Genomic DNA, 21217 nt, shown 5'->3' on the forward strand with positions numbered 1-21217 from the left:
ATGTAGCCAACACTGCTGTTCCACTCGCCAGGCTTCTGCATGTGCAATGAAACTTCCTCCTCCGCTCCCCTGTGCACCTGCAAAATATGCTACATAGTGGTGGGAGATTTTGGAGATGCAGAGGGAGAGGAGATGAGAAGTGGAACTCCATTCATGCAGCGTTGAATACATCCTTCCATCAAGGAGGACAAGTGTCTACTTCCAGGCATTCTGGCTTGTCTTTAAATATGACAAACTTTGAGGGGAGATGACAGCAACAAGCGACAAGAGACCCTTGTAATGGCAATGCTTCCACTTACAAAGCACCTTGTCGATCCATATGCATTACTCAGCTAAACGGGCCAATTGTCTGGCTCGGTATAAGGTGTGTTTCTGTCAATTCCAGTACTAATGATAATGAAGCAAAGAACAGATAGGAAAGACAAGAACATTCCCCAGGCCTCAAGGAGAATAAGTACATGGATCCTTACATGAAGAAGGAATTGTGTACTTTGCCCAGTCAGTATACATAATCTTCAACAGGCCTTTGAGAAAGTTCATATATTGACTGAATTTTGTATGTTCTCTGGCTAATATGCATACTCAACAGACCTTGGGGTATGTGCATATCTCAGCTGAATCTTGTACATTGTCCAACCAACGTGCACATTCTCTGCTCAGTATGCATATAATCTAAGAAACATGCACATTTTCCCCGTTTCTTGTTTACAAGTGCAGTTAGCTGCTTCTAGACCAGTGTTTCCCAACCTTGTGCCTCCAGCTGTTTTTGGACTACAATTCCCATCATCCCTTGCCACTGGTCTTGCTAGTCAGGGATGATGGGAGTTGTAGTTCAAAAACAGCTGGAGGCACAAGGTTGGGAAACACTGTTCTAGACCACTGTCAGTACTTACATGGCCCACATCATACTGATCAGGCAAGTAGCAGAAAGACAGGGGGGCAGGAAAATATCAATTTTTTTTCTGTTGTCCAGCCCCCTTTTCACCTCTCAGCTGTTCACCAGTCAGCTGAGCAGCACAAGGGGGGCTGCAAGGAGAGGGAAAGTTTAAACCAGCCATGATTATGATGGAAATTGCCCTCAAGTATGTCTATTAAACTTAGGAAAAAGCTTAATAGCAGCATGAGGTCAATCATCATGGGAAAAGAGCTGGGAGAGAAAGAGTATAAAGTACCTCTGATTCAGGTCAGGAAAACAGCAGTCAGGCATAATCCAAAACCTGCCTGAGGAACGTACAAAATTCTATCAAAATATGCACATTTCCCAAGGCCTATTGGAGGTTAGATATATTGACTGAGAAATGTGTACCATCTCCTCCTCATGAAAAAATTATGTGCACATTCTCCATGATGCCTTGCCTGGTGAATGTGCACAATGGTCAGTTGTTATGCACAATAACCGCTTAACTCACATTTCACTTAACATATATATGAAGTTAGAATTTTTTACCCCAATGTGCATCAATTTACACTTGCCTACATATGCCATTTCATTCAGTTTGGAGAAATCCTTTTGGAGCAGCCTGCAATCGCTTTTTGTACTTACCACCCTGAACAATTTGGTGTCATCAGCAAACTTCGCCATCTCACTGCTCACCCCTAACTCCAGGTCATCTACGAACAAGTTAAAAAGCACAGGTCCCAACACTAACCATTGGGAGGTCTCACTTTTTACACCCCTCCATTGTGAGAATCAATTTATCCCTACTCTCCATTTCCTGTTCTTTAATCAGTTATCCTTTAATCAGAGGATCTGTCTGTTTATCCTGTGACTGCTAACCTTACAGGAGTCTTTAGGAATTTTATTAACATTTTGATAGTCCAACTACACAATGTGTACTGGATTACCCCATCCATATGCTTACTGACACTCAACTCTGAAAATTGGTTAGACAGAACTTACCCTTGTGGAAGCCATGCTGGTTCTTCTTCAGCAAGATTTGTTCTTCTACATGTGTGGCAATTATATCTTTAAGAATGCTTTCTACCATCAGAACAAATGCTAACTGGCCTATAATTCCCCAGATTCCCATAGGATCTAAAAACTGCTGTTACATTGGCACTTTCCAGTTAGGGACAAGTTACAAATTTTAAGTTTTTACATTTGAGTTCAAGAACTCTGGGTGGTTTCCATCTGGACCCACTGATTTGTTCATTTTTAATTTGTCATTAGGCATAGAACGTAATCTCCTGGCACCACTAATTGCCCCAGTCTCCCTTTCTGAGAAAGTTAGTTTAGGAACAGGGATCTTGCCTTCATCTTCCACAATGAAGACAGATTCAAATAATTCAGTTAGCTTCTCTATTTGCTTTTCCTCATTTAGCACATATATGACCGTGCTAGCCCCTTTCTTGCTTCTAATATATCTAAGGATTTATTATTTTATTATTATTATTATTGGAGGTGGTGGTCTTAATGTTTTTAGTGATGTGCTCTTCAAATTATTGTTTTGCTTTCCTTATCATCTGCTTGCATTTCTTTTGCTAAAGTGTATGTTGTTTTTTTCATCTGGAGACTCCATTTTCTGAAGGAAGTTTCCCTTGCCTCTGACAAGCTCCAACTTTTTGCACACAATAAGATTATTTTACAAAATATTTGAAACTCACCTACACTGCCAAGGTGTTACAATACTGGTGGCCATTTGGTTAAACGTGAATAGTTGGGAATCAGAAACATTATGAGTATGGGTAAAAACCAAGAGCCGATGAGAGGCTAACTGGGAGGGTCTTGTATGGAAAGAGTTCATTCCTGTTTATGGAACTTGGGAATCTGCAGTGATGGTAGTGAATGGGAATGTATACACATCCATGAGATTCTGTGAAGGTCAATAAATTGCCATTTTGACTGGCTTCCCCCATTGGGATATGTGGCATTTGACAAGCTTTGTAAAGTTAAGGTGGCTCTCTAATCTCTTGACAATTATAAGATTAACACCCAAGGTCAACTAATACAACAATAACATTATTTTTCAAGGCTTGATGAAAGTATTGAATGAATCCTTGCTCCACAAGGACAAATGGCCTGGGATTGTATGGAGAGCATCCTCCTGTTGCTCCTCTACACTGGTTGGAAGAGAACTGTAACTGGAGTTGGCTGTTCCTTCCAATAGTGTTCATGAACTTGTTCTCAAATTGTTTAGTGGTCAAATATTCTTGCTGTGAGGCTTGTAAGGGACACCCGTAATCCCAAAATGGGAAGGGAGGAGCAAGCAATCTAAGTGAGCATGTTAGGTTAGGGGGAAAATTAAAGCCGTACATTAATCCCCCTAGAGCTGCACTACAGTGCTATGGCATAATACTCCAAACACAACAGACACACCTTCTGAAAACCAGTCATAGAAACTTAATATTCCCCCCATAATAATAAGAATAATAAGAATAAAGTGTATGAATGATGGGTGGAAATTCCTGTTCCAAACATGCTGAGTTTTCACCTAGTAAATGCTCAAATTTGTCTACATTTTAAGAGCCTGCTTTTCATGTTTCTCCTTCCCAGCCCTATGCCTTAGGGTGAAGGTGGGTGGCAGGATTGGCGGGTAATTTGTGGGGTCAGGGCATTTGGCTTTCTGCTTTCTCTCTATTCTCATGGAGGCCAGTACTAGTATATCTGGCCACCAACGTGCAAATCAAATTAAAAACCTCTGGGTGAACACCCATACCCACTATGCTGGACAGGAGAGGGTGTCCATCCTCGGCCCAGAAGTTCATGCTTTTTTCTGCCAAGTGAACAGCAGTCCTAGGTTGGTGGTGTCCCTATTCCTGCTGGTTCCTAGTACCCCAGGGGCTAACCACCTATTTATGGGTAGCCAATGAAGCATCCTGTTCCTAGACTGGTGGTTGTTGAAACATTATCAGCATGATCTTTGCTCCTCACTTTTTCTTCTTCTTCTAAGTACCTTCTAAAGGTGAAGCTGTGTGTTGGCTCCCTTCCTGATCAGACTCTAAAACTCAAGGAGGGAGGGAGACAATAAAAAAGGAGCGCCAGCAGTCCGTTTGGCCCCACAGCAATGCTAGTGCACCAACCTTGTTTACTCAGAACAGAGAGAGAAAGAACTTGGAAGTCTCCCCCTATCAGAAGGGCCAAGAAGGACTTGAATAGAGCCACCTTCAGAGCAAGTGGGATGAGTAATGTGCTCCGGAAATCCCTCCACCACTGAAGACGAACTATATTTAACCATGGTGAAACATATACCTCCTGTCATAAATGATTATATAAACTCACCCAGAGTAAAAAAATAATTTTCAGTTTAGTTTGACAATTCTGCTCATTCAGTTTGAACTCATGGTTGAGATAGAAGACTGTTGTGTCCTGATCTGAGTAAATGACACATAAACAATAAAACCTTTTAAAATACAAGGATGAGAGAAGTGATTATAAAACAAAACATTTTGGACTACACATAGGAGCTTAAACCAAATCAATAAACAAGGTAGACAAGCTAACAATTGTTCACTTATTCCAGTAAGCTATGTAACACATTATTTACAGTTGTAAAGAAACACACCTTGTATAGGTTTCTATCTTGTCTTTTCATGAAAATGGTCTCAAGAAATGAAGAGACCACAAGATGAGGAAAGGATAATATATTTTTATATAGCAGATCACCTGTATTCACTTTTTAAAAACAGGACGAGAGGGCATATATTTAAAAGGTAATTATGAATTATATGTTTAAAAAAGCCCCTGCTCAATTTTTTTCACGAAACTCAACAAGCTGTAGATTCTTACAGCACTGAGTAGGAAAAAAAATCTAATCCTACCATTCATTCTGGATCACAGCCTGACAGCTTAACTGGAAAACATCTGAAGTGTTTTAACTGTGTTTACTTAAGTTAATTGGATTTCCCTAGCACAATACAAAGCTGATGAAGCATTTGGGTATACTTTTGGAACTAAAACAATATACACAACAGTACCGCTCATATTGAAAGTCTGCTTCTGAATACCTTTAGCCAAAAACCTACAAGTGTTGCATTTCAGAGTGAAAATTGACTGGCAAGTGTCACCTGGCAAAATATTAATTAGTTAAGTCAACCATTAACAGCACATTTCATTGGCTTGGATCTTAGTTTTCCTTCCCTGAAAGGAACACAGTTCATAGAGCAGGAATTCCCCTTCTCCCACTACAGACCCCTACCTGCCCAACCCAATAAATGCTATTGGCAGATGGTGGACTCTTGGAAGTAGTGTGGATCATGATGTGAGGTGCTGCAGAAAATCACTGATGTTTACATTAACAAAAGAATAACTTCGGATTTGAGACCTTGTATTTATGAAGTCAGTTGTTTATGCTTTGCAATATTCAAACTAATAAAGGGAAAATATTTAATTGTGTTTTATTTTAAGGCCATTACCATGGATTACTGTTACAATTAAGCTTCATGTTCACTTCTAAATAAAATTTCTTTATCTCTGTTTTCAACTTTAGGTGTTTACATAACACTTTTCTGCATTTTATTCCTTTAGCTGCTGCTCCCACCTTACCACACATCCTATTATTCTTCAGTTTTATACTGTCAATATTTGCATATGGAAATGCACTGAAAATTTATGTAGCTAAACAAGCATGTCATAAATCATTTTACGTCACAGACAATGACCAATATTCTTTATTACCAAGAACAAGTGATGAACATAAAAAACCTCAATGTCTGAGTTCACACGTAATGCTAAACCATGGTTAATATCAACCAAGGTTTATAAACCAATAATAAACCAAGCCTCATGAGCATGGCTTGTTCATGATTAACAAACCAAGGTTAAGATGGTTAACAAACCAAGGTTAAGATTCTATTGTTTGGACAATAGAAAAATGTGATTTAATAAACCATGGCTTAGCGTTACATGCTAACCAAGTCAATAAAATATTTCAGGGAACTACTGAAATAAAAATCTGTTAAAACAGCCTTACAGCCTGATCCTATGCATGTTTACTCAGAAGAAAATTTTGCCATCCAATGAGACTTAATTCCTAAGTAAGTATATACAAGATTGCAGTCTTAAGAGACACCAAACTCCAATGTTACAAAGTTACAGCATTAGCTCCTGTATTTTGACAAAGGAAGTCAGAGGAAAGTGCACATTGTTCCTCCCCCTTTTTTTTGGAGTTTTAGGGAATGACACAGCAATACTTACTTCAGAAAGAGACCTGCTCATAAATCCCTAACTGATATGGATGCTCAGTAGGGAAAAAAGCAGTCGTGATTAGTTCAGATGAATTGCCAACATAGCAGTAACAATACAAATATTTACATAGCAGGACCTTTTCCAGTATTTTACTTAGTTCACACAATGTCAATGTTTAAGAACAACAACATCACACACATTTACTCTTTGAAAATCCAGGTACCTCGGTGAAAATTCTGTGGCCCTCAAGAGCCAGTTGATGGATATATGCTCCATCCAAATCTAGTCATTTCTCATGGGTGCCAGAGCACCGCCACATCAGAAAGGTCCCTCACTCACCTGGGATGCCCCACTGGATCTGCTGCTGCTATTTATACTACTGATCAGCCTACACAACAGAGCTCCAAATGTGTAAACATATACCCTGAAAACATCTGAGACATTTCTCACTCATTTTTTCTTTAAGTCATTTAAGCATGCTCCCTGCGAAATACCAGAGGAGTCACACTACCATATTAAAATGTATTGAATCATGTGTACCCTGATCCAGCAAATAAGATCTGCATACACAGCTGATGTTGTGGGTGCACATCCCTTTCCCATCTAATCTAGAAAGACACATTTGATGCAGATGAACACCCGCAATCTGAGGTTGCCCACTGCACACAATGAAACGCAACTACAGAGCTATGTTCTATAAATAGCAAATAACTGGAAATTTAGAACTTTACAGGGTGATTGTTGTTGTTTTTAGAAACCTAAAACCCTACATAAAGCAAAATCTGTTTGAAATAATTCATCAGAGCACAAAAGGTGTTATATATACACACACCCAGGCCCTAAATGAAACACTTTTAGTTTAGTGCTTGGCTTCCATATTGCTTGACTACATCCAAAAGGAATATTTTTAAAAAGGAATTATAAAAACCTGTCCTTTTCAGAGCATAATAATTTTAATATTAAAGGCATAGGCTAGTAAATGCAAAATTTATTTCAACTGTACATAACAGAAACCTTTTTTTAAAAAAAACAAAAAGAAAACACGCAGTTGTTATATGCCACCACAAACAAGAAAATGCAAACTGTACAATACAATGCACATTCAGATATACATCTATTATAACTGTCTTCAAAAGTCAGTAACTTACTAAAGATGGCTTCTCCCATTCACAAATGAAATGAACAATATATATATTTGTTCTTTTTTAAAACATCACTATATACACATTTTATTGTGTTTTGGCATGATTATGCAAAACACACAATTAATAATAGCTTACTGTCACCTTATAGCAAATACTTATTGAATGGCAGTATCATTTAAGCTGTGTGAAAGGGACTGACAATGGCTCACACCTAACATTCTAATTCAAATTCTGTACGCCTTCATTTTAATACTAACTGTACACACTTATCTTACAGATTGTATAACATTAGGTACCATTATTAATATCATTTAAATTTCACAAAAATAAAACACTAAAACTTTGGGCTGAATACCACCATTTTAACACTGGATTATTATTATTATATTTTAATGCTGGTTGCATTAACACTTCTGATCCATTCACAAAAGCCAGCAGTCTGCCACAGTGAGAACACTGATAAGGACCTTTTAATGGCATGGTTAAACCAAAGAAAATTACCGCAACAAGACTCCATTGTTCTGATGGTTCGCAGCTCTTGTAATAATTAATGGTGGCAATTTTTTCAGAGCTTTGGATATTCAAAATTAGTTAAACATAATTCTGAGAGGGGGGGAGTTCCAAGGAAACCATGGTATACCATATCCATAATACATTATCTTGAGAGCAACAGAATCAGTTAAAAAGCTTTCAGCCACTGTAAGAAACATCTATTGTCTAAAAGCCAGAACACGATTGCTTAAATTTATCCCTTCAATGTTGTCTGTTTTGTTTTGTTTTTAAACTGAGCTTTGAGAATTCTCAGGGTCAAATTAGGCTTTATGCAGCAGACATGTTTGAACAGTTTCCTGGTTTCCCTTTTTTGTTTTTACGAAAGGCAACAGAGGCCTGGCTGTTTTGACCCAAGCTGCCTCCTTCCATCTGCTTCTGCACTTGCTGTATATGTGCATGAGTACCCTATATACTTTTCCCCAAGGAAGGAAAGCATTCCAGCAGGGGGCACATTTTGAAAAGAAAGATGTTCTGAATGTAGTGTGCTAAGAAAATCCACCCCTGCCATTTCCCTACTCAAAACTTGAGCCAAATCCTATAAACCACTGGAACTGCAGCATAAGCCTCCTGTTACTACCACAGTGGCACAGGAGCTAGAAAGTGACTCAAAACCCAGTAAAACAGCAGCTAACAGCTCTGTAGATTGGTGCTCCTGGCTCATCCCTCTGGGTCACTGCTATGCTGCATACGGTTCCTCATTTTACTCTCTGCAGCCTTTTGGGATGTGCAAAGATAGAGCACTACAATGAAATGCTGGTATTAAGTCAAGGCTGCAGCAGCAGGTAGCTTACTGGTTAAGTGGGGCCAGACTGCAATCAGTGTCTTGCCTTCCACGTCATTTGACCTGAAGCAAACCTCTCTCTCTCTCTCTCTCTCTCTCTCTCTCTCTCTCTCTCTCCAGCCAAAACTGGACCATCGGCTGGCAGTTAAATTAGGTGCAGCTGAAACAGGACCATGCTATTTCATTGCTAACAATCCTCTCTTGAGTGCTTCAATTTTGGGACATTTATTCATAAATTGCTTAAAGTTAAGCGCAAGTAATTTTACATCTACTGGGTCAGTTTGTTCCTTAGGCCCTTTGTATCCTGTTCAGTCATTAAGCAGTGGAAACTAAAAATTACCTGCATAGATGTTTGTTGTCATCTGAGGAGTCATAATCATTTATGATTAAGTTTCTAGAAAGCAGCAATGGAACATTATGCTTGGTTTAATTTATTGAAACAATGATATTAGGACAGTGGGTACAGTAGTTTCAGCATCCTAGGGGGAAAGAAGTTGCCAATTTCTAATAGAAATTCTGATTCTTTGTTGTTTTATTTTAATTACATTTCCTAGTAATTTTATCTGCAAAACAGAGGTCCCCAAAAAGTATAATGGGCTCCTATAATCCAAAAAGTATCTCAAAGTATTCAATGGTACTATCAGTGTTATTTTTCTAGAAAAAGAGGTGCCGGAACTCACGAATGAACACCTCTCTTATAACAGCAATGGCCCCCACCTGAGAAGTGCAGAAACTGCTTTCTGGTGAGTTCTGGCTGAATAAAAGCCCTGGGTACTATTAATCCAAACAAAAAGTGTATTTATGAAAGAAATTAATAAGCTTATACAGTCATACCTCGGAAGTCAAATGGAATCCGTTCCAGAAGTCCATTTGACTTCCAAAATGTTCAGAAACCAAGGCACGGCTTCCAATTGGCTGCAGGAAGCTCCTGCAGCCAATCGGAAGCCGCGTCAGATGTTTGGGTTCCAAAGAACGCTCACAAACCGGAACATTCACTTCCGGATTTGCTGCGTTCAGGAGCCAAAACATTTGAGTCGCAGGGCGTTCAACTTCCGAGGTACTACTGTAGTTACATGCAATTGCAGACATAAGCAAGATCTGCAGAGCTGAATGAACTTCAAAAAGTCAACAGGGAGAGACATGGCACTTCCAAAAACTGGACATTTTTTTAAAGGGATCTTAGCAAGTGTTTTTATCGTCAAATAAAATTTAGGAACTCCTTCCTCCACAAAAAGTAATGATTTACTGTTACACATGTATTGGTTAACATTGCCTTATAACTTATCAGCCACAGGCCAGAGAGCTTTTTTAGACACAGGAGCTTATGACTCCTTCAGCGCACTGACATTCTTTTTGTCACACCAGGCAGCTGTGCTGAAAACTGCTTTTGAAATTCCCTTAAGTATCAAACATGGTCTGCTGCAAAGATAGGGGAAGGAAGGGTCTGCTGTTAAAGGAAACACATCCAAATCTGCACTGATGGATGTGCAGAGCAAGCTACAGAACTCTCTGACTTGTAGGCATAAAGTGGCAGTGAACTTCACCTTGCCAATAGTTATCAGAACAGTATTTTACAATTGTGAACCATCCCATGCTTGCTCAACTTTTTAAACGTATATGTGGTTCTCCCAGCTTTTTAAGAACTGTAGGCAGGATAGTAACACACTTGGCTTGCTCTTCGAAAACGAATACACAGAGTTAACTGCATATACACCTCTCTGGGATTTTCCTTGTACATTTATGCAGTTGTTGTGTTTGGTTTCCCCTGCTTTATTCTTAATACACACCAACCTAAACACTGTAAGGCTAAAAGGATTTCCATACAGATGGCACAAGTGTTGCTTCACAGAATACGAGCCATGTGCTGTAAAAATGGGGCTGGAAAGGGGGCTAAGGAAATAAGTGTTATGGCTACACCGAAACTTAAAAACCAAACAAAAACTAGACCATTCATAGCTACATATCAATGCTCCCAATCTTTATATAAAAAAGAGATCCTATTAGTGTATCCCAACAAGGTGTGACTGTAGTATCAGAAATTGGTTTTCTCCCACCCCAAAGGTTGTTAAAATATCACATTAAAAGAGACAAGGAACTGCAAGAAAACATCTAAGAAAAGCAGGCTGTGATACAACAAGCATTTGTTAAGAAAAGCTCAGAAGTGCATTAGTTCTGGTGAGAGATATATGAGCAACAGCTCTTACGAGATGTAGACCCCATTCTGTAACTATGGGCTGTCCATATACTGTCATAGTCAGAGTCTTCAGAGAGGTCGGAAGGCTCCAAACGAGAAAGGCTACTGCGACGACCCAAGGAGTCTAGACTTGATTGGTCATCATCAGCCAAGACGTGATTATGCATCAGGTCAGTGCCTTGCCATGCTAAGGATGTATGGGGTGAAATGAAATGGTGGATGTAGACAGGCAAAGGTGGGATGAGGAGGAGAACATACAGGATAAGCCACAACCAAAACACATGAAAACAAAAGCAAAAGGTGACGGGAAGAAAAGGAAAAGAGAAAATATTGTTAAAAAGGCACCAAATCTTGCTGTCCTTATTTTGGTTGGGTTTTATGTACAAATTATATTTAGTACGTACATTTTTTTAAAAAAAGAAAAGACATTTGTCACAATAAGAATCTGAATTTGTTTTGGTTGGCTTGGATACAGACTTGAGACTTTCCTAGAGGACACCCATTTAAATCCATGGGACTTAAGAGTAAGTTCCAGTGATTTCAATGGACCTACTCCAAGCATGACTGGCAGCACAATCCTATGTGTGTCTTCCCAGAAGTAAGCTTACAGGACTTACTCCGAGGTAAAGGTGTACAAGATTGCATCAAAGTCTGGGTCCAACCCACAGTCACATTTAGAAGGTGCTTCTGCTTTCATATTCATTTTAATGCTATTAGGACCAATTACTCTGGTTAAAATTGGGTATTTAAAAATGAAAATAAGTGGAAGCACAGACTAATGTATCAAAAGAGCAGTCTCTATTGTTGTTTTTTTTAATGAAAATACTTCTTACGGCTCTGCTGTTTTGCATTTCCAGAAGAAATGTCTTCTGAAAAGTGCTATAAAGCCAATCTAAATGTAAACCAAATCAGACTTTTTTTAAAAAAAAAATGTTTAAAGTATTCTGGATTTAAGTGGAATTCAGCTGTCAATGATCTAAGTCTTTGTGCCCACTTTATTATTCACTACCTCTAAATCACTTCCCCCCTCTCATATTGTCCTTCATGAGAGGGCCTTGGTTAGGCCTGGGCGATGTACTGATACATCACCCAGGACCGGTTTGAGGACCAGAGTGCGATGGCATCTTCACCCGGTGGCATATCACGGGTGAGGCTTGCCTGTGCCTGACTCCGCCGCCACCAGCGCCTGGAAGAAGGAACAAGCTGCATCGACCCCAACCCCACAAGGCTGAGGGAGCTGAGGCACCACCACTCCCTCGCAGAACCAGGGCCGATGCAGTTTGTTCCTCCCTCCACTTTTCAACATCATGATGTATCACTATATTTGGCTGGTGATACATCATGATGTTGAAAAGCTGACATCGCCCAGCCCTAGTCTTCCCATGGAGAACTACTTTGGGGGGTGTGGGGTTTGAAATTAGTAACAAGGAGCTGTCAGCACTCTACCATCCCACACAAAGACTTTTCTGGGAGACTACGTGAGAAATGCCATTTCTCCACAGGAACTATTCCAAACCATGCCCGTGGAAGGAAAAACTTGGCCCCAGAAGATTTAGCTTGAAAAATAAAGGAGAATCTTAAAGTGATGCAAAACTGGATTCTCAAGATGGGAGAAACAGAAGGCTCACTAACTGTACAGACACCTAACACAGCTAGTATTGGATCAGTATGATCCAGGGAAAGAAAACCCATGTAGGAGCTAAGGCCCAATTCACATGTGCAATCTCTGGGTTTGCTTGAGCAACGTTTTGTACAACTGCAGCCATTTCAGCAGCAACCATGATGCAGACTGGACATGTGAAGAGGGGGCCCCAAATCTGTCGCTCCCACAGATTCTCCATTTGCTTCAATGGAGGGAACAAAACCGTACACACAGAAGCACCATGTGCACATTGTGGCACACATGGATTTCCCTACTAGGGCAAGTGATTGCAGACCATTCATACAGACAGTAAAAGCAAACTAACCCAGGGCTTACAAGGGAAGCTTGGCTCCACCTGCTGTTCTTCTCACTTGTTTTCAACAATACTTAAGGACCTTTTCACATGATCAGTGAATGGAGTCATGCCCTTATCGGTGGCATTTTAGGCTGTGGGCAATGTTTCTCTAAGTCGCTATTCAATGAATATTCAATATTTTGTCCACACCCGCAAAGGCTGGATGGTCATTTGTCATGTATTATTTCGTTGAGATTCCTGCATTGCAAGGGGTTGGACTAGATGGCCCTTGGGGTCCTTTTCCAACACTACAATTCTATGATTCTATATAATAAAGGAGGCAGATAGCCTTGCCACATGGAAGAGAGAAGCTGAATATTAGTGACACTAATAGCTGGTGCTCCAGCATCAAGAACTGTACGGTGGGGTGGGTGTGAGTGGGTGGACGTTGTCTTTTTTGCTGGGAGAGGAAGATGAGGAAACTTTTTAAAACACAAATATGCTAGATTAACACTCCTATGCTTAACAACCCCAACAAAAATGTATGAAAACTGAATAAATGTTTTCAATCTCTCTCTCTTAAGGGATTAAAGAATGATGCAGGCACTAACTAGAGGAGAATAATATTCAGTAGGAACGTTAGTGACGAGCATGATAATAATCCCTAAATGTAATAAAATAAATCCTGGGACCTGTGATGCCTATGCAACCAAATCTCATTTGGCAATTGCAATAGATCTCCGCAGGAAAGGACTGCTTCTCTGCAGTCTCCCCTCAAAAGTAATATACCTCCTTCCAGAAGATGTGTGAACTATACTCAAAAGAAGAAGCAAATACACATTTGCTGCGCAACAGATTGATTGTGTGGAAAGGCCCTTAGAAAAATGCTTTTATTGCCCTGAAAGCAGCATAGAGCACACAAGAGTTGAAGACATGGTTTAACTAGGAGAAGAGGGGCGGAGGCAGAAACCCTGGTGGCCAGCCATTTCCCTTTTCATGCCCATCTCCCAAAAACCTTTCCCAAAACATGGGCTGTGCTTTTCCACTGGAGAGAAAAGGCTTCTGTCCTACCCTCTGATGCCACAGACTTCCAGGGCAATGGGGTTCCCCTATCCCCTGGCCATACTTAATGTGCATTTCCAGAAGCAGCACCTCCAAAATGAGAGGTGGACGGTGCTACTAACGGAATTGCGGACCTGCACTATGAGGAACAGTCAGAATGTGAACACAGAGGTGAGAACAGACTGGAGACAAAGAAATGGTGTTGTGCTAAAGGGGCCTATTTAGCTATTGCATGTCCTCTCGAGTCTGATGCAGGCACACACGTTTCCCAGTCTCCTAAACCACACGCAAGAGACTGAGAAGCATTACATCTATACTTGGCCACATTCCTAAAGCACAAGGCCAAATCCTGTTCCTTTTGCCAATTCCTGTTAAATTACACACGGGCAGATAATTTTAAAAAACAAAAACAAATATAATTTTAACAATATCAGCAGCCTTGAAAAAAAGAAGCCGTGCATCTAATAGCTATTACCTTTATTTTCATTGCAGATAAATGCAAATAAAAGCTGCAGATTTTTTGATGTATGCAATGAAATTTATTGCACTATGTATATTTACAAAATATACATAGAAAGGGGGAAACAGCAAAAAAGCAAAATACATTTTGTACCAGCTGTGAGCTTCTGTAAGCACACTGTTGCATAAACTAAAAAAAGTATGCTTCACAAAACACTTCTTTTCACTTTGTGTTTTTTTTCTTATAAAAATAATGACAAACACCAACTGAGCACAGTTGTGCCATTCAAAACATCAGCAATTTATCTGATCCCACCCTAGTGCAATCGCCCATAGAAACGTAATAGCTGCCACTTCAAAACAATTGTAGGACTAGAATAAAGTCTGATTTTAGAAAAGAATGATTAAAACAGCCTAAACGTAACAGCACAAAGACATAACACAGCACCAACGATTTGATACCGTGGCTTACAAACATTACGAACCTTTTCATAAAGGTTCTAGCCAGAAAATCTAAATGTGAAAAGACTAAAAAGTAGTCCTACAATAAATTCCTAAGAATTAAACAGGTCAAATTTCAATTATTGGTGGACACGTATGACCTCTGATTAATGATCCAGAGCAGCAAGCAGCATGAGAGTCTTAGCTCCCAGTCTAGTAAGACTGGCACTGGCATTAGATATTCTCAACAATACATTTTGCTGAAAACCTGATTAAATGTAAGGCTTAAAAAGTTTTAATAGACAAAACCCAAACCAATGTCTACATTGATTTCTGCCAATAGCAAACTATTTGACGAATTTGGAGCATGGAAATATAGATTGTAAACTAGTTTTTATAGACTAATGGCAAAACTGTGCAAACTGGAATAAACCAAAGAGTATTTTATTCCCTTATGTAGATGTGATACATGCTGGCAGATTCTCCTGATAGGTGCAATGCTTTACTTACAATAGAGGATCTCCACCATTGCAGCCTTGTTTAAGATTAAATAACCTGGGTCCTCAAGACACAGTGTAAGTTGGATATATATCTGAGTAATTGAAAACAGCAGCTTTGCTCAACATACAGGTATTTACAAAAATACATATATTTTTTTCTGGAATAAAGGGGAATTATTGATATCTGTAACAAAAAAAAATTTAAACTGCTATTAGTTGTTTATGCCCCGTTACCTTTTTTTAAAAAAGTAAAACTAAATGTTTCTTAAATGCCTTTGAAAAAATGTGCATCTCACTGAATATGATGCTCTACATCAACACTTAACCATTCTTAAAAATAAAATTTTTGACTTAGGGTATTGAAGATCACCTGTTCTTAGACACAAGTTTTATGCACAATTAATAGTTTTCTAAGACTTGCTGCATCAATAAATGAACATTTAGGATGGGCTTCAGCATCACTTGTGCTAACATACAAAACCATGACAATCTACCAAGTTTGTAAGAATATTATTCCAGAAGTGGAAAGGTTAGAGTAGGGCTGAAATGTTTATGGCAGCAGTTTCCAAACTGTAGCACGAGAGATTGTGATGTGTGCCTTGCATGCACTACTTTATACCTCTCAGAGAAGACAGTCCTTAGACAACTTATATATCTTCTTTCTCCATTATGTGGTGACATCATCCCAAACAGAGGAAGTAAGGATGTACAGGAAATACCTATCACAACCCACGTTGGAGCGGAAAGGCACTATATCTGAAACTTGGCTGATTAGACAACGGAAATGGCAGAAGGCTATTAAATGGGTTGCCTCTGCAAAGTTGAAAGAAGGATCTCTGTTCCCTATTCTAAGAGCTGACTGAGAAAATGCACATTTATCTTTCTGAGCATCACTTGAAGTGTGCCTCCAATTCGAACCACACCTTAGCAATCAAACATTTAGAAAATACGGGTACAGAATGGTAGTTTACAGTCCTCTTATTCTAGAATAGCTCTGTGGCATTTCCAGTGACTTCAGTTGGGTAAGTCTAAAACAAATGGGTGCATGGACTACAAGTGTTGGCACAAATATCCAAAACGAAAATGTTAGTATGCGTAATTCGAGAAATCCAGTATGAAAACATGGCAGTCACTGCTCTGTTCACAGGCCTGACCCTTACAGTGCTTCTCCGACGGCTGAATCTTGGAATTGTCCCGAGTGTGGGGTGCAAACGACCACAAAATGTCACCTCCCAAACTTGCGCCGCTATGCAGAACAAGCTGTATTTAAATCGTTGCAAATATTTTTACCAGTGCTATTCTTAGCACAATTATCTGATAATCACTTGACATGCCACTTGTCAGCCAAATGAAGATGAAGGAGAAGTGCTGGTGTCACCACTAAAGATATTGCTTACTGAATAAGTAGGACAGTTGTAATGTTATTTATGTTGTCAGGGGCTCAGGAGCAGAGGCACAGGGAAGAGAGGAGATGGAGAGCGAAGGGGAAGAATCCGAGGGGAGTGTAGGAGAAGAGGACAGTGGACCGAGGGATTCCATGAGCCTCTCCAGCGAATCGGAAGATTCACAGAAGGGGGCGCCAGTGGCCAGGGGTAGGGGGTTCCCAAGGGGAATGCCCCAGGAGCAAGGGGGCAGCAGGGACTCCCAGAGCAGTAGCTGGAAATCAGGACCAGCTTCCCCACCAGAGCAGAGTGGGGGGGAAGAGTCCCAAGGATCGGGGCCAGTGCATTCCCCACCAGGGAGAGAAGATAAGGCAGGGCTGACCACGCCTCCATCAGAAAGTCGGACAACGGAGGAGAGGTCAGATCCGGCCAGTGTCCCGGAAGAGGGAAGCAGTGACAGAAGTAGTGTAACGGTTAGGAGAAACGTCACTGGGTTGGCGCGAGAGGCAAGTTCAAATGTACAGGAGCGCGGGACAGCAGAGAATGAGGATTGGGAACCGGGTCCTAAAGCCCGCCGGAGGGAGGGGGAGGAGCTAAGCGACTCAGCGTCGGAAGAGTCCAGAAAGGGCAATGCCCCAGCGGGCAGGAGGACCCAGAGGAGGAGAGAGCAGCGTAAAAGGTGGAGCAGGGCTAGGATCTTAAACTGGTGTCATAGGGGAGGAGACTCAGACGGGACTTCGCCGATCTAGGGTTTAAGACGTAGGGCTGCACGCTGTGGCTTTGAAATGGAAACTGAACTTCAATAAAGACTTTTGTACATTACTACAGCCTAGCGTTGGTCCTCTGTGAGCTGGGACCTAGAGGTAGCTCTGACATATGTTTTTTCTAAAACTTACTTGAATTTAATGTTTGGCGCGTTTTGGCACTTGTGCAGTAAGCTTCAATGACTTTTAGAATCTGAGCATCTTCCTCTAATGCAGCAGTGCCTGCAGAAAATTAAAAGAAGTTGTTGGTCAATTCAAGACAATATTAACAGATGCAACAGCTGGCACACCAATCCCATACACATACCTTTGAAAGCATCAACTGTCTTATGTCAACATGGCCATGGCATCCAGTCTTCCTGGGTCTTGACCTATGACATGAGCACCTATCTCCACTAATCCTGTATACCCCTAGGTGATTCTCCATCCAACCTTTTACAATGGATTGACTTCACACAGTGACTATTGTTGCTAGTATGATGCTGCTAGTCCCGACTGCTTTGCCGGCATGGTATCATTCAACGCAACAAAATGTGAGAAATGTTAATTTCTTGCTGAGATAATGTAAAAAAGCTTGCCTATCACAGGGCAGTCCTGTCAGCAACAACTAACTGTGGAATGGTGACTGCTGCCTTGGCGTTCAGAACATTAAAGGTAAAGGGACCCCTGACCATTAGGTCCAGTCGTGGCCAACTCTGGGGTTGCAGCGCTCATCTCGCTTTATTGGCCGAGGGAGCCAGCGTACAGCTTCTGCGTCATGTGGCCAGCATGACTAAGCCACTTCTGGCGAACCAGAGCAGCGCACGGAAACGCTGTTTACCTACCTGCCGGAGAGCTACCTATTTATCTACTTGCACTTTGACATGCTTTCGAACTGCTAGGTTGGCAGGAGCAGGGACCGAGCAACGGGAGCAACAGGAGCTCACCCCGTCACGGGGATTTGAACCGCCGACCTTCTGATCAGCAAGTCCTAGGCTCTGTGGTTTAACCCACAGCACCACCCGCGTCCCAGTCGGAACATTAAGCTGTATGCAAATGAGTCATGCTCAAGATTAGATCCGCAGAAATCAATGGACTTTTAAGTTAGTCAGGACTAATTCAAGTCTGCTGATTTTAATGGGCCTAGCTCTGAATGTGACTTAGATGTGTACAGCTCATTATACCTGCATTTATGATAAGAAGTGAGAGCAAGCCATATAACCAATATAACCAATGACCTTGTGAGTTTAAGCTGAACGATATGGATTTTGGTGGGCAGAAGGTATTTGGTGGGCAGAACAATATGGATATAGTGGGCAGAAGGTATTGGTATCTAATGGTAGATCCAAGTGGTTTGCAGTAAATCAGCAAAGATTCTGATTCCCATTTGTTTAACAACAGTAATTTTTGGACTAAGCAGAAGGAATGAAAAGCCTTCACTCGCCCACACAGCAAAACACACTTACTTTTTCTCAGCGAAAACTCTTCTTCTGATGGTTTCCGTTCAGGTTTTCGCTTGGGCAGTAGTTTTTTCATGGTTTTGGGACTTTTGCTGAGATCCTGGAGTTAAAAGAAAAAAGGGGGGAGGCACAGATACATACAAACACAGTGAAAACCTACTTGTGTCAAGGTATCAAAACACACCAATAGAATAGCAATTCACTATTACAAACTCTCATTCACATGAACCATTTCTCTCCATTCTGGGCTGTTGCCTAGAAATACATAACAATAAAAATGGTGTTTTTTTCTTTATTGATTAATGTTTATATTCAACTTTTATATTAGTGCAAAACGTAGCTAACAAAAATCAAGTTTGCATAAATAACTACAATTTAAAATCACAACATAAGAATCATAAGAATCTGATGGAGAAATGATAAGCCGGTTTTGGTCTTCTGAAACATGGGACTAAGCTAGACTGGTAAAGAAGAAGAAGAAGAAGAGTTTGGATTTGATATCCCGCCTTTCACTCCCCTTCAGGAGTCTCAAAGCGGCTAACATTCTCCTTTCCCTTCCTCCCCCACAACAAACACTCTGTGAGGTGAGTGGGGCTGAGAGACTTCAGAGAAGTGTGACTGGCCCAAAGTCACCCAGCAGCTGCATGTGGAGGAGCGGAGACGCGAACCCGGTTCCCCAGATTACGAGACTACCGCTCTTAACCACTACACCACACAAAAGCAATTTACAGTCATACCTCGGAAGTCGAACGGAATCCGTTCCGGAAGTCCATTTGACTTCAGAAATGTTCGGAAACCAAAGCATGGCTTCTGATTGGATGCAGGAAGCTCTTGCAGCCAATCGGAAGCCACAGAATCCCAGTCGGACATTCGGCTTCCAAAAGAACATTTGAAAACTGGAACAATCATTTCCAGTTTTTGATAGTTCAGGAGCCAGAACTTTTAACTCCCAAGGTGTTCGGGAGCCGAGGTATGACTGTATGTGTGTTGTATGTGCGATATAACATTGTGCCACCAGATGGCAATCTGGAGTCCTATTTTTCTCTACCTGCTTTCCCTGTTTAAATTTACAACGCTTTAAACTGAAACGCTTCTTTGATGTGTCTAGATCCAGCCGCGACCTTCTACTGTGGATGTAGCCTCGAGAATTCAACTTGGCACATTTCCTTGGTTTCAAACAGTTGACAAATAATAAATTTCCAGCTGTATCCAGTGAAATCATCCCGTTCCCACCAAGGTACTTCCTCTCCCCCTCCTCTCCCTGTGTGACCCCCAAATCTGCTCCAGAAGCCCTAAAGCAGGTAGAGATGCACAGGTGAGGAGAGGGAGAAGAAGTTCCAATGCACAGGTGGAAGTTATTGTGCTAATAGGATGATGCAACCCTGTGCATTAAATTAGGATACTGAAAAGAGGAGACCAACAGACACAGAGCACTTCAGTTCTGCTGAGCAAACAAGCTAATTTACAGGAATTCCAAGATATGCTGGTCTCCTGTAAACTAGACGTCTGTTAAAAAAGAGGACAAGGAAGTGGTGGTAAAACATGACAGAAATCTACTGAATGGCCTGAGTCAAATGTGTTTGCACACTGGGTCTCTCCTTGCCCTTTTGCTCATGTACACCCAATTCCTCCTCCCTCACTTCCCAGTTCGATCAAATTTTGCCTGGCTCCAATGTAACAGAAAACTGTGGTTTGATCATATCAGAAAGGGAGAGAGAGAATCTGAATATCCAAGAAGAGGGGAAAGTGTATGAGCCCAATATCTGGTCACCATGGTTTGCTGTTATAAGCCATTGGGCTGCTTTGCCTCTAACACTGAACCATGGGCTTCTCACTATGTGGATATGCCCAAGTGAAGTGTTGGGCTCATGTACTCCCCAGTCCGCTCCTATATGATGGAAGAACTTACGTCTATTTTACTTTCAGTTTCCAAGCTTCATATGATGCTGGCTTGTTGAGCAACTATCCATTGTTTGTTCTAAATCAAGATTCCTTGTTTGCACATAATACTAATGGTTTGCACTGAAAGTAATCTCCATTGTAATCTCCCTCCAAACGGCACTGAAGGAGGAAAGCACCAAGACAAAAAGATTTTGAACTCCTATATAATCTTGCTGCTCTAAAGATATTTGTGTGTGTCGATTTTAGGAGCTGCTATTAATAAAACCCATTTAAACTATTAAACTACAAGAGACATTTGCTGGGCAAAAACTACTGGTGAAAACAGAAGGCCTGTGCAAATTCAGAAACAGAGCAAACAGGAACCCTGCTGTCTCAATTTCTATTTTTACAATACTAAATTTTGGCTGAGGAAAACTGCAAGTGGCCTGGAGACAGTGAAAGCGCAACTGAAGCAGGATTTGCTTTTTATATGCCAACACACAGGACACCTTTTCCCTAGCTTCTGATCCACCATCATTTCAAGAACATTACTCTT

General features: G+C 40.9%; 1 protein-coding gene across 7 annotated transcripts in view; it reads right to left on the reverse strand.

Annotated features, from left to right (window-relative positions):
• ARHGEF7 (Rho guanine nucleotide exchange factor 7) overlaps positions 1-21217 on the reverse strand; it is an 87885-nt gene that overhangs the window by 9072 nt on the left and 57596 nt on the right. For 2 of the 7 annotated variants that reach the window (XR_013837855.1, XM_079972588.1), the window contains exons 17-20: positions 18787-18880; positions 17474-17563; positions 10807-10983; positions 4220-4311 (exon numbers count right to left, since the gene is read on the reverse strand). Coding sequence is in view for 5 of the 7 variants with exons in the window: in XM_079972588.1 (XP_079828714.1) it covers positions 4220-4311; positions 10807-10983; positions 17474-17563; positions 18787-18880 (453 nt within the window). In the remaining 2 variants the exon portion in view is untranslated. Of the gene's footprint in view, positions 1-865; positions 1612-4219; positions 4312-10806; positions 10984-17473; positions 17564-18786; positions 18881-21217 lie in introns of those variants that run through there. The other 5 variants (XM_079972589.1, XM_079972591.1, XR_013837854.1 and 2 more) reach the window with 5 other exon arrangements.

The sequence above is a fragment of the Podarcis cretensis genome (genome assembly GCF_951804945.1).
Source record: "Podarcis cretensis genome assembly, chromosome: 4".
NCBI classification, from domain to species: domain Eukaryota; kingdom Metazoa; phylum Chordata; class Lepidosauria; order Squamata; family Lacertidae; genus Podarcis; species Podarcis cretensis.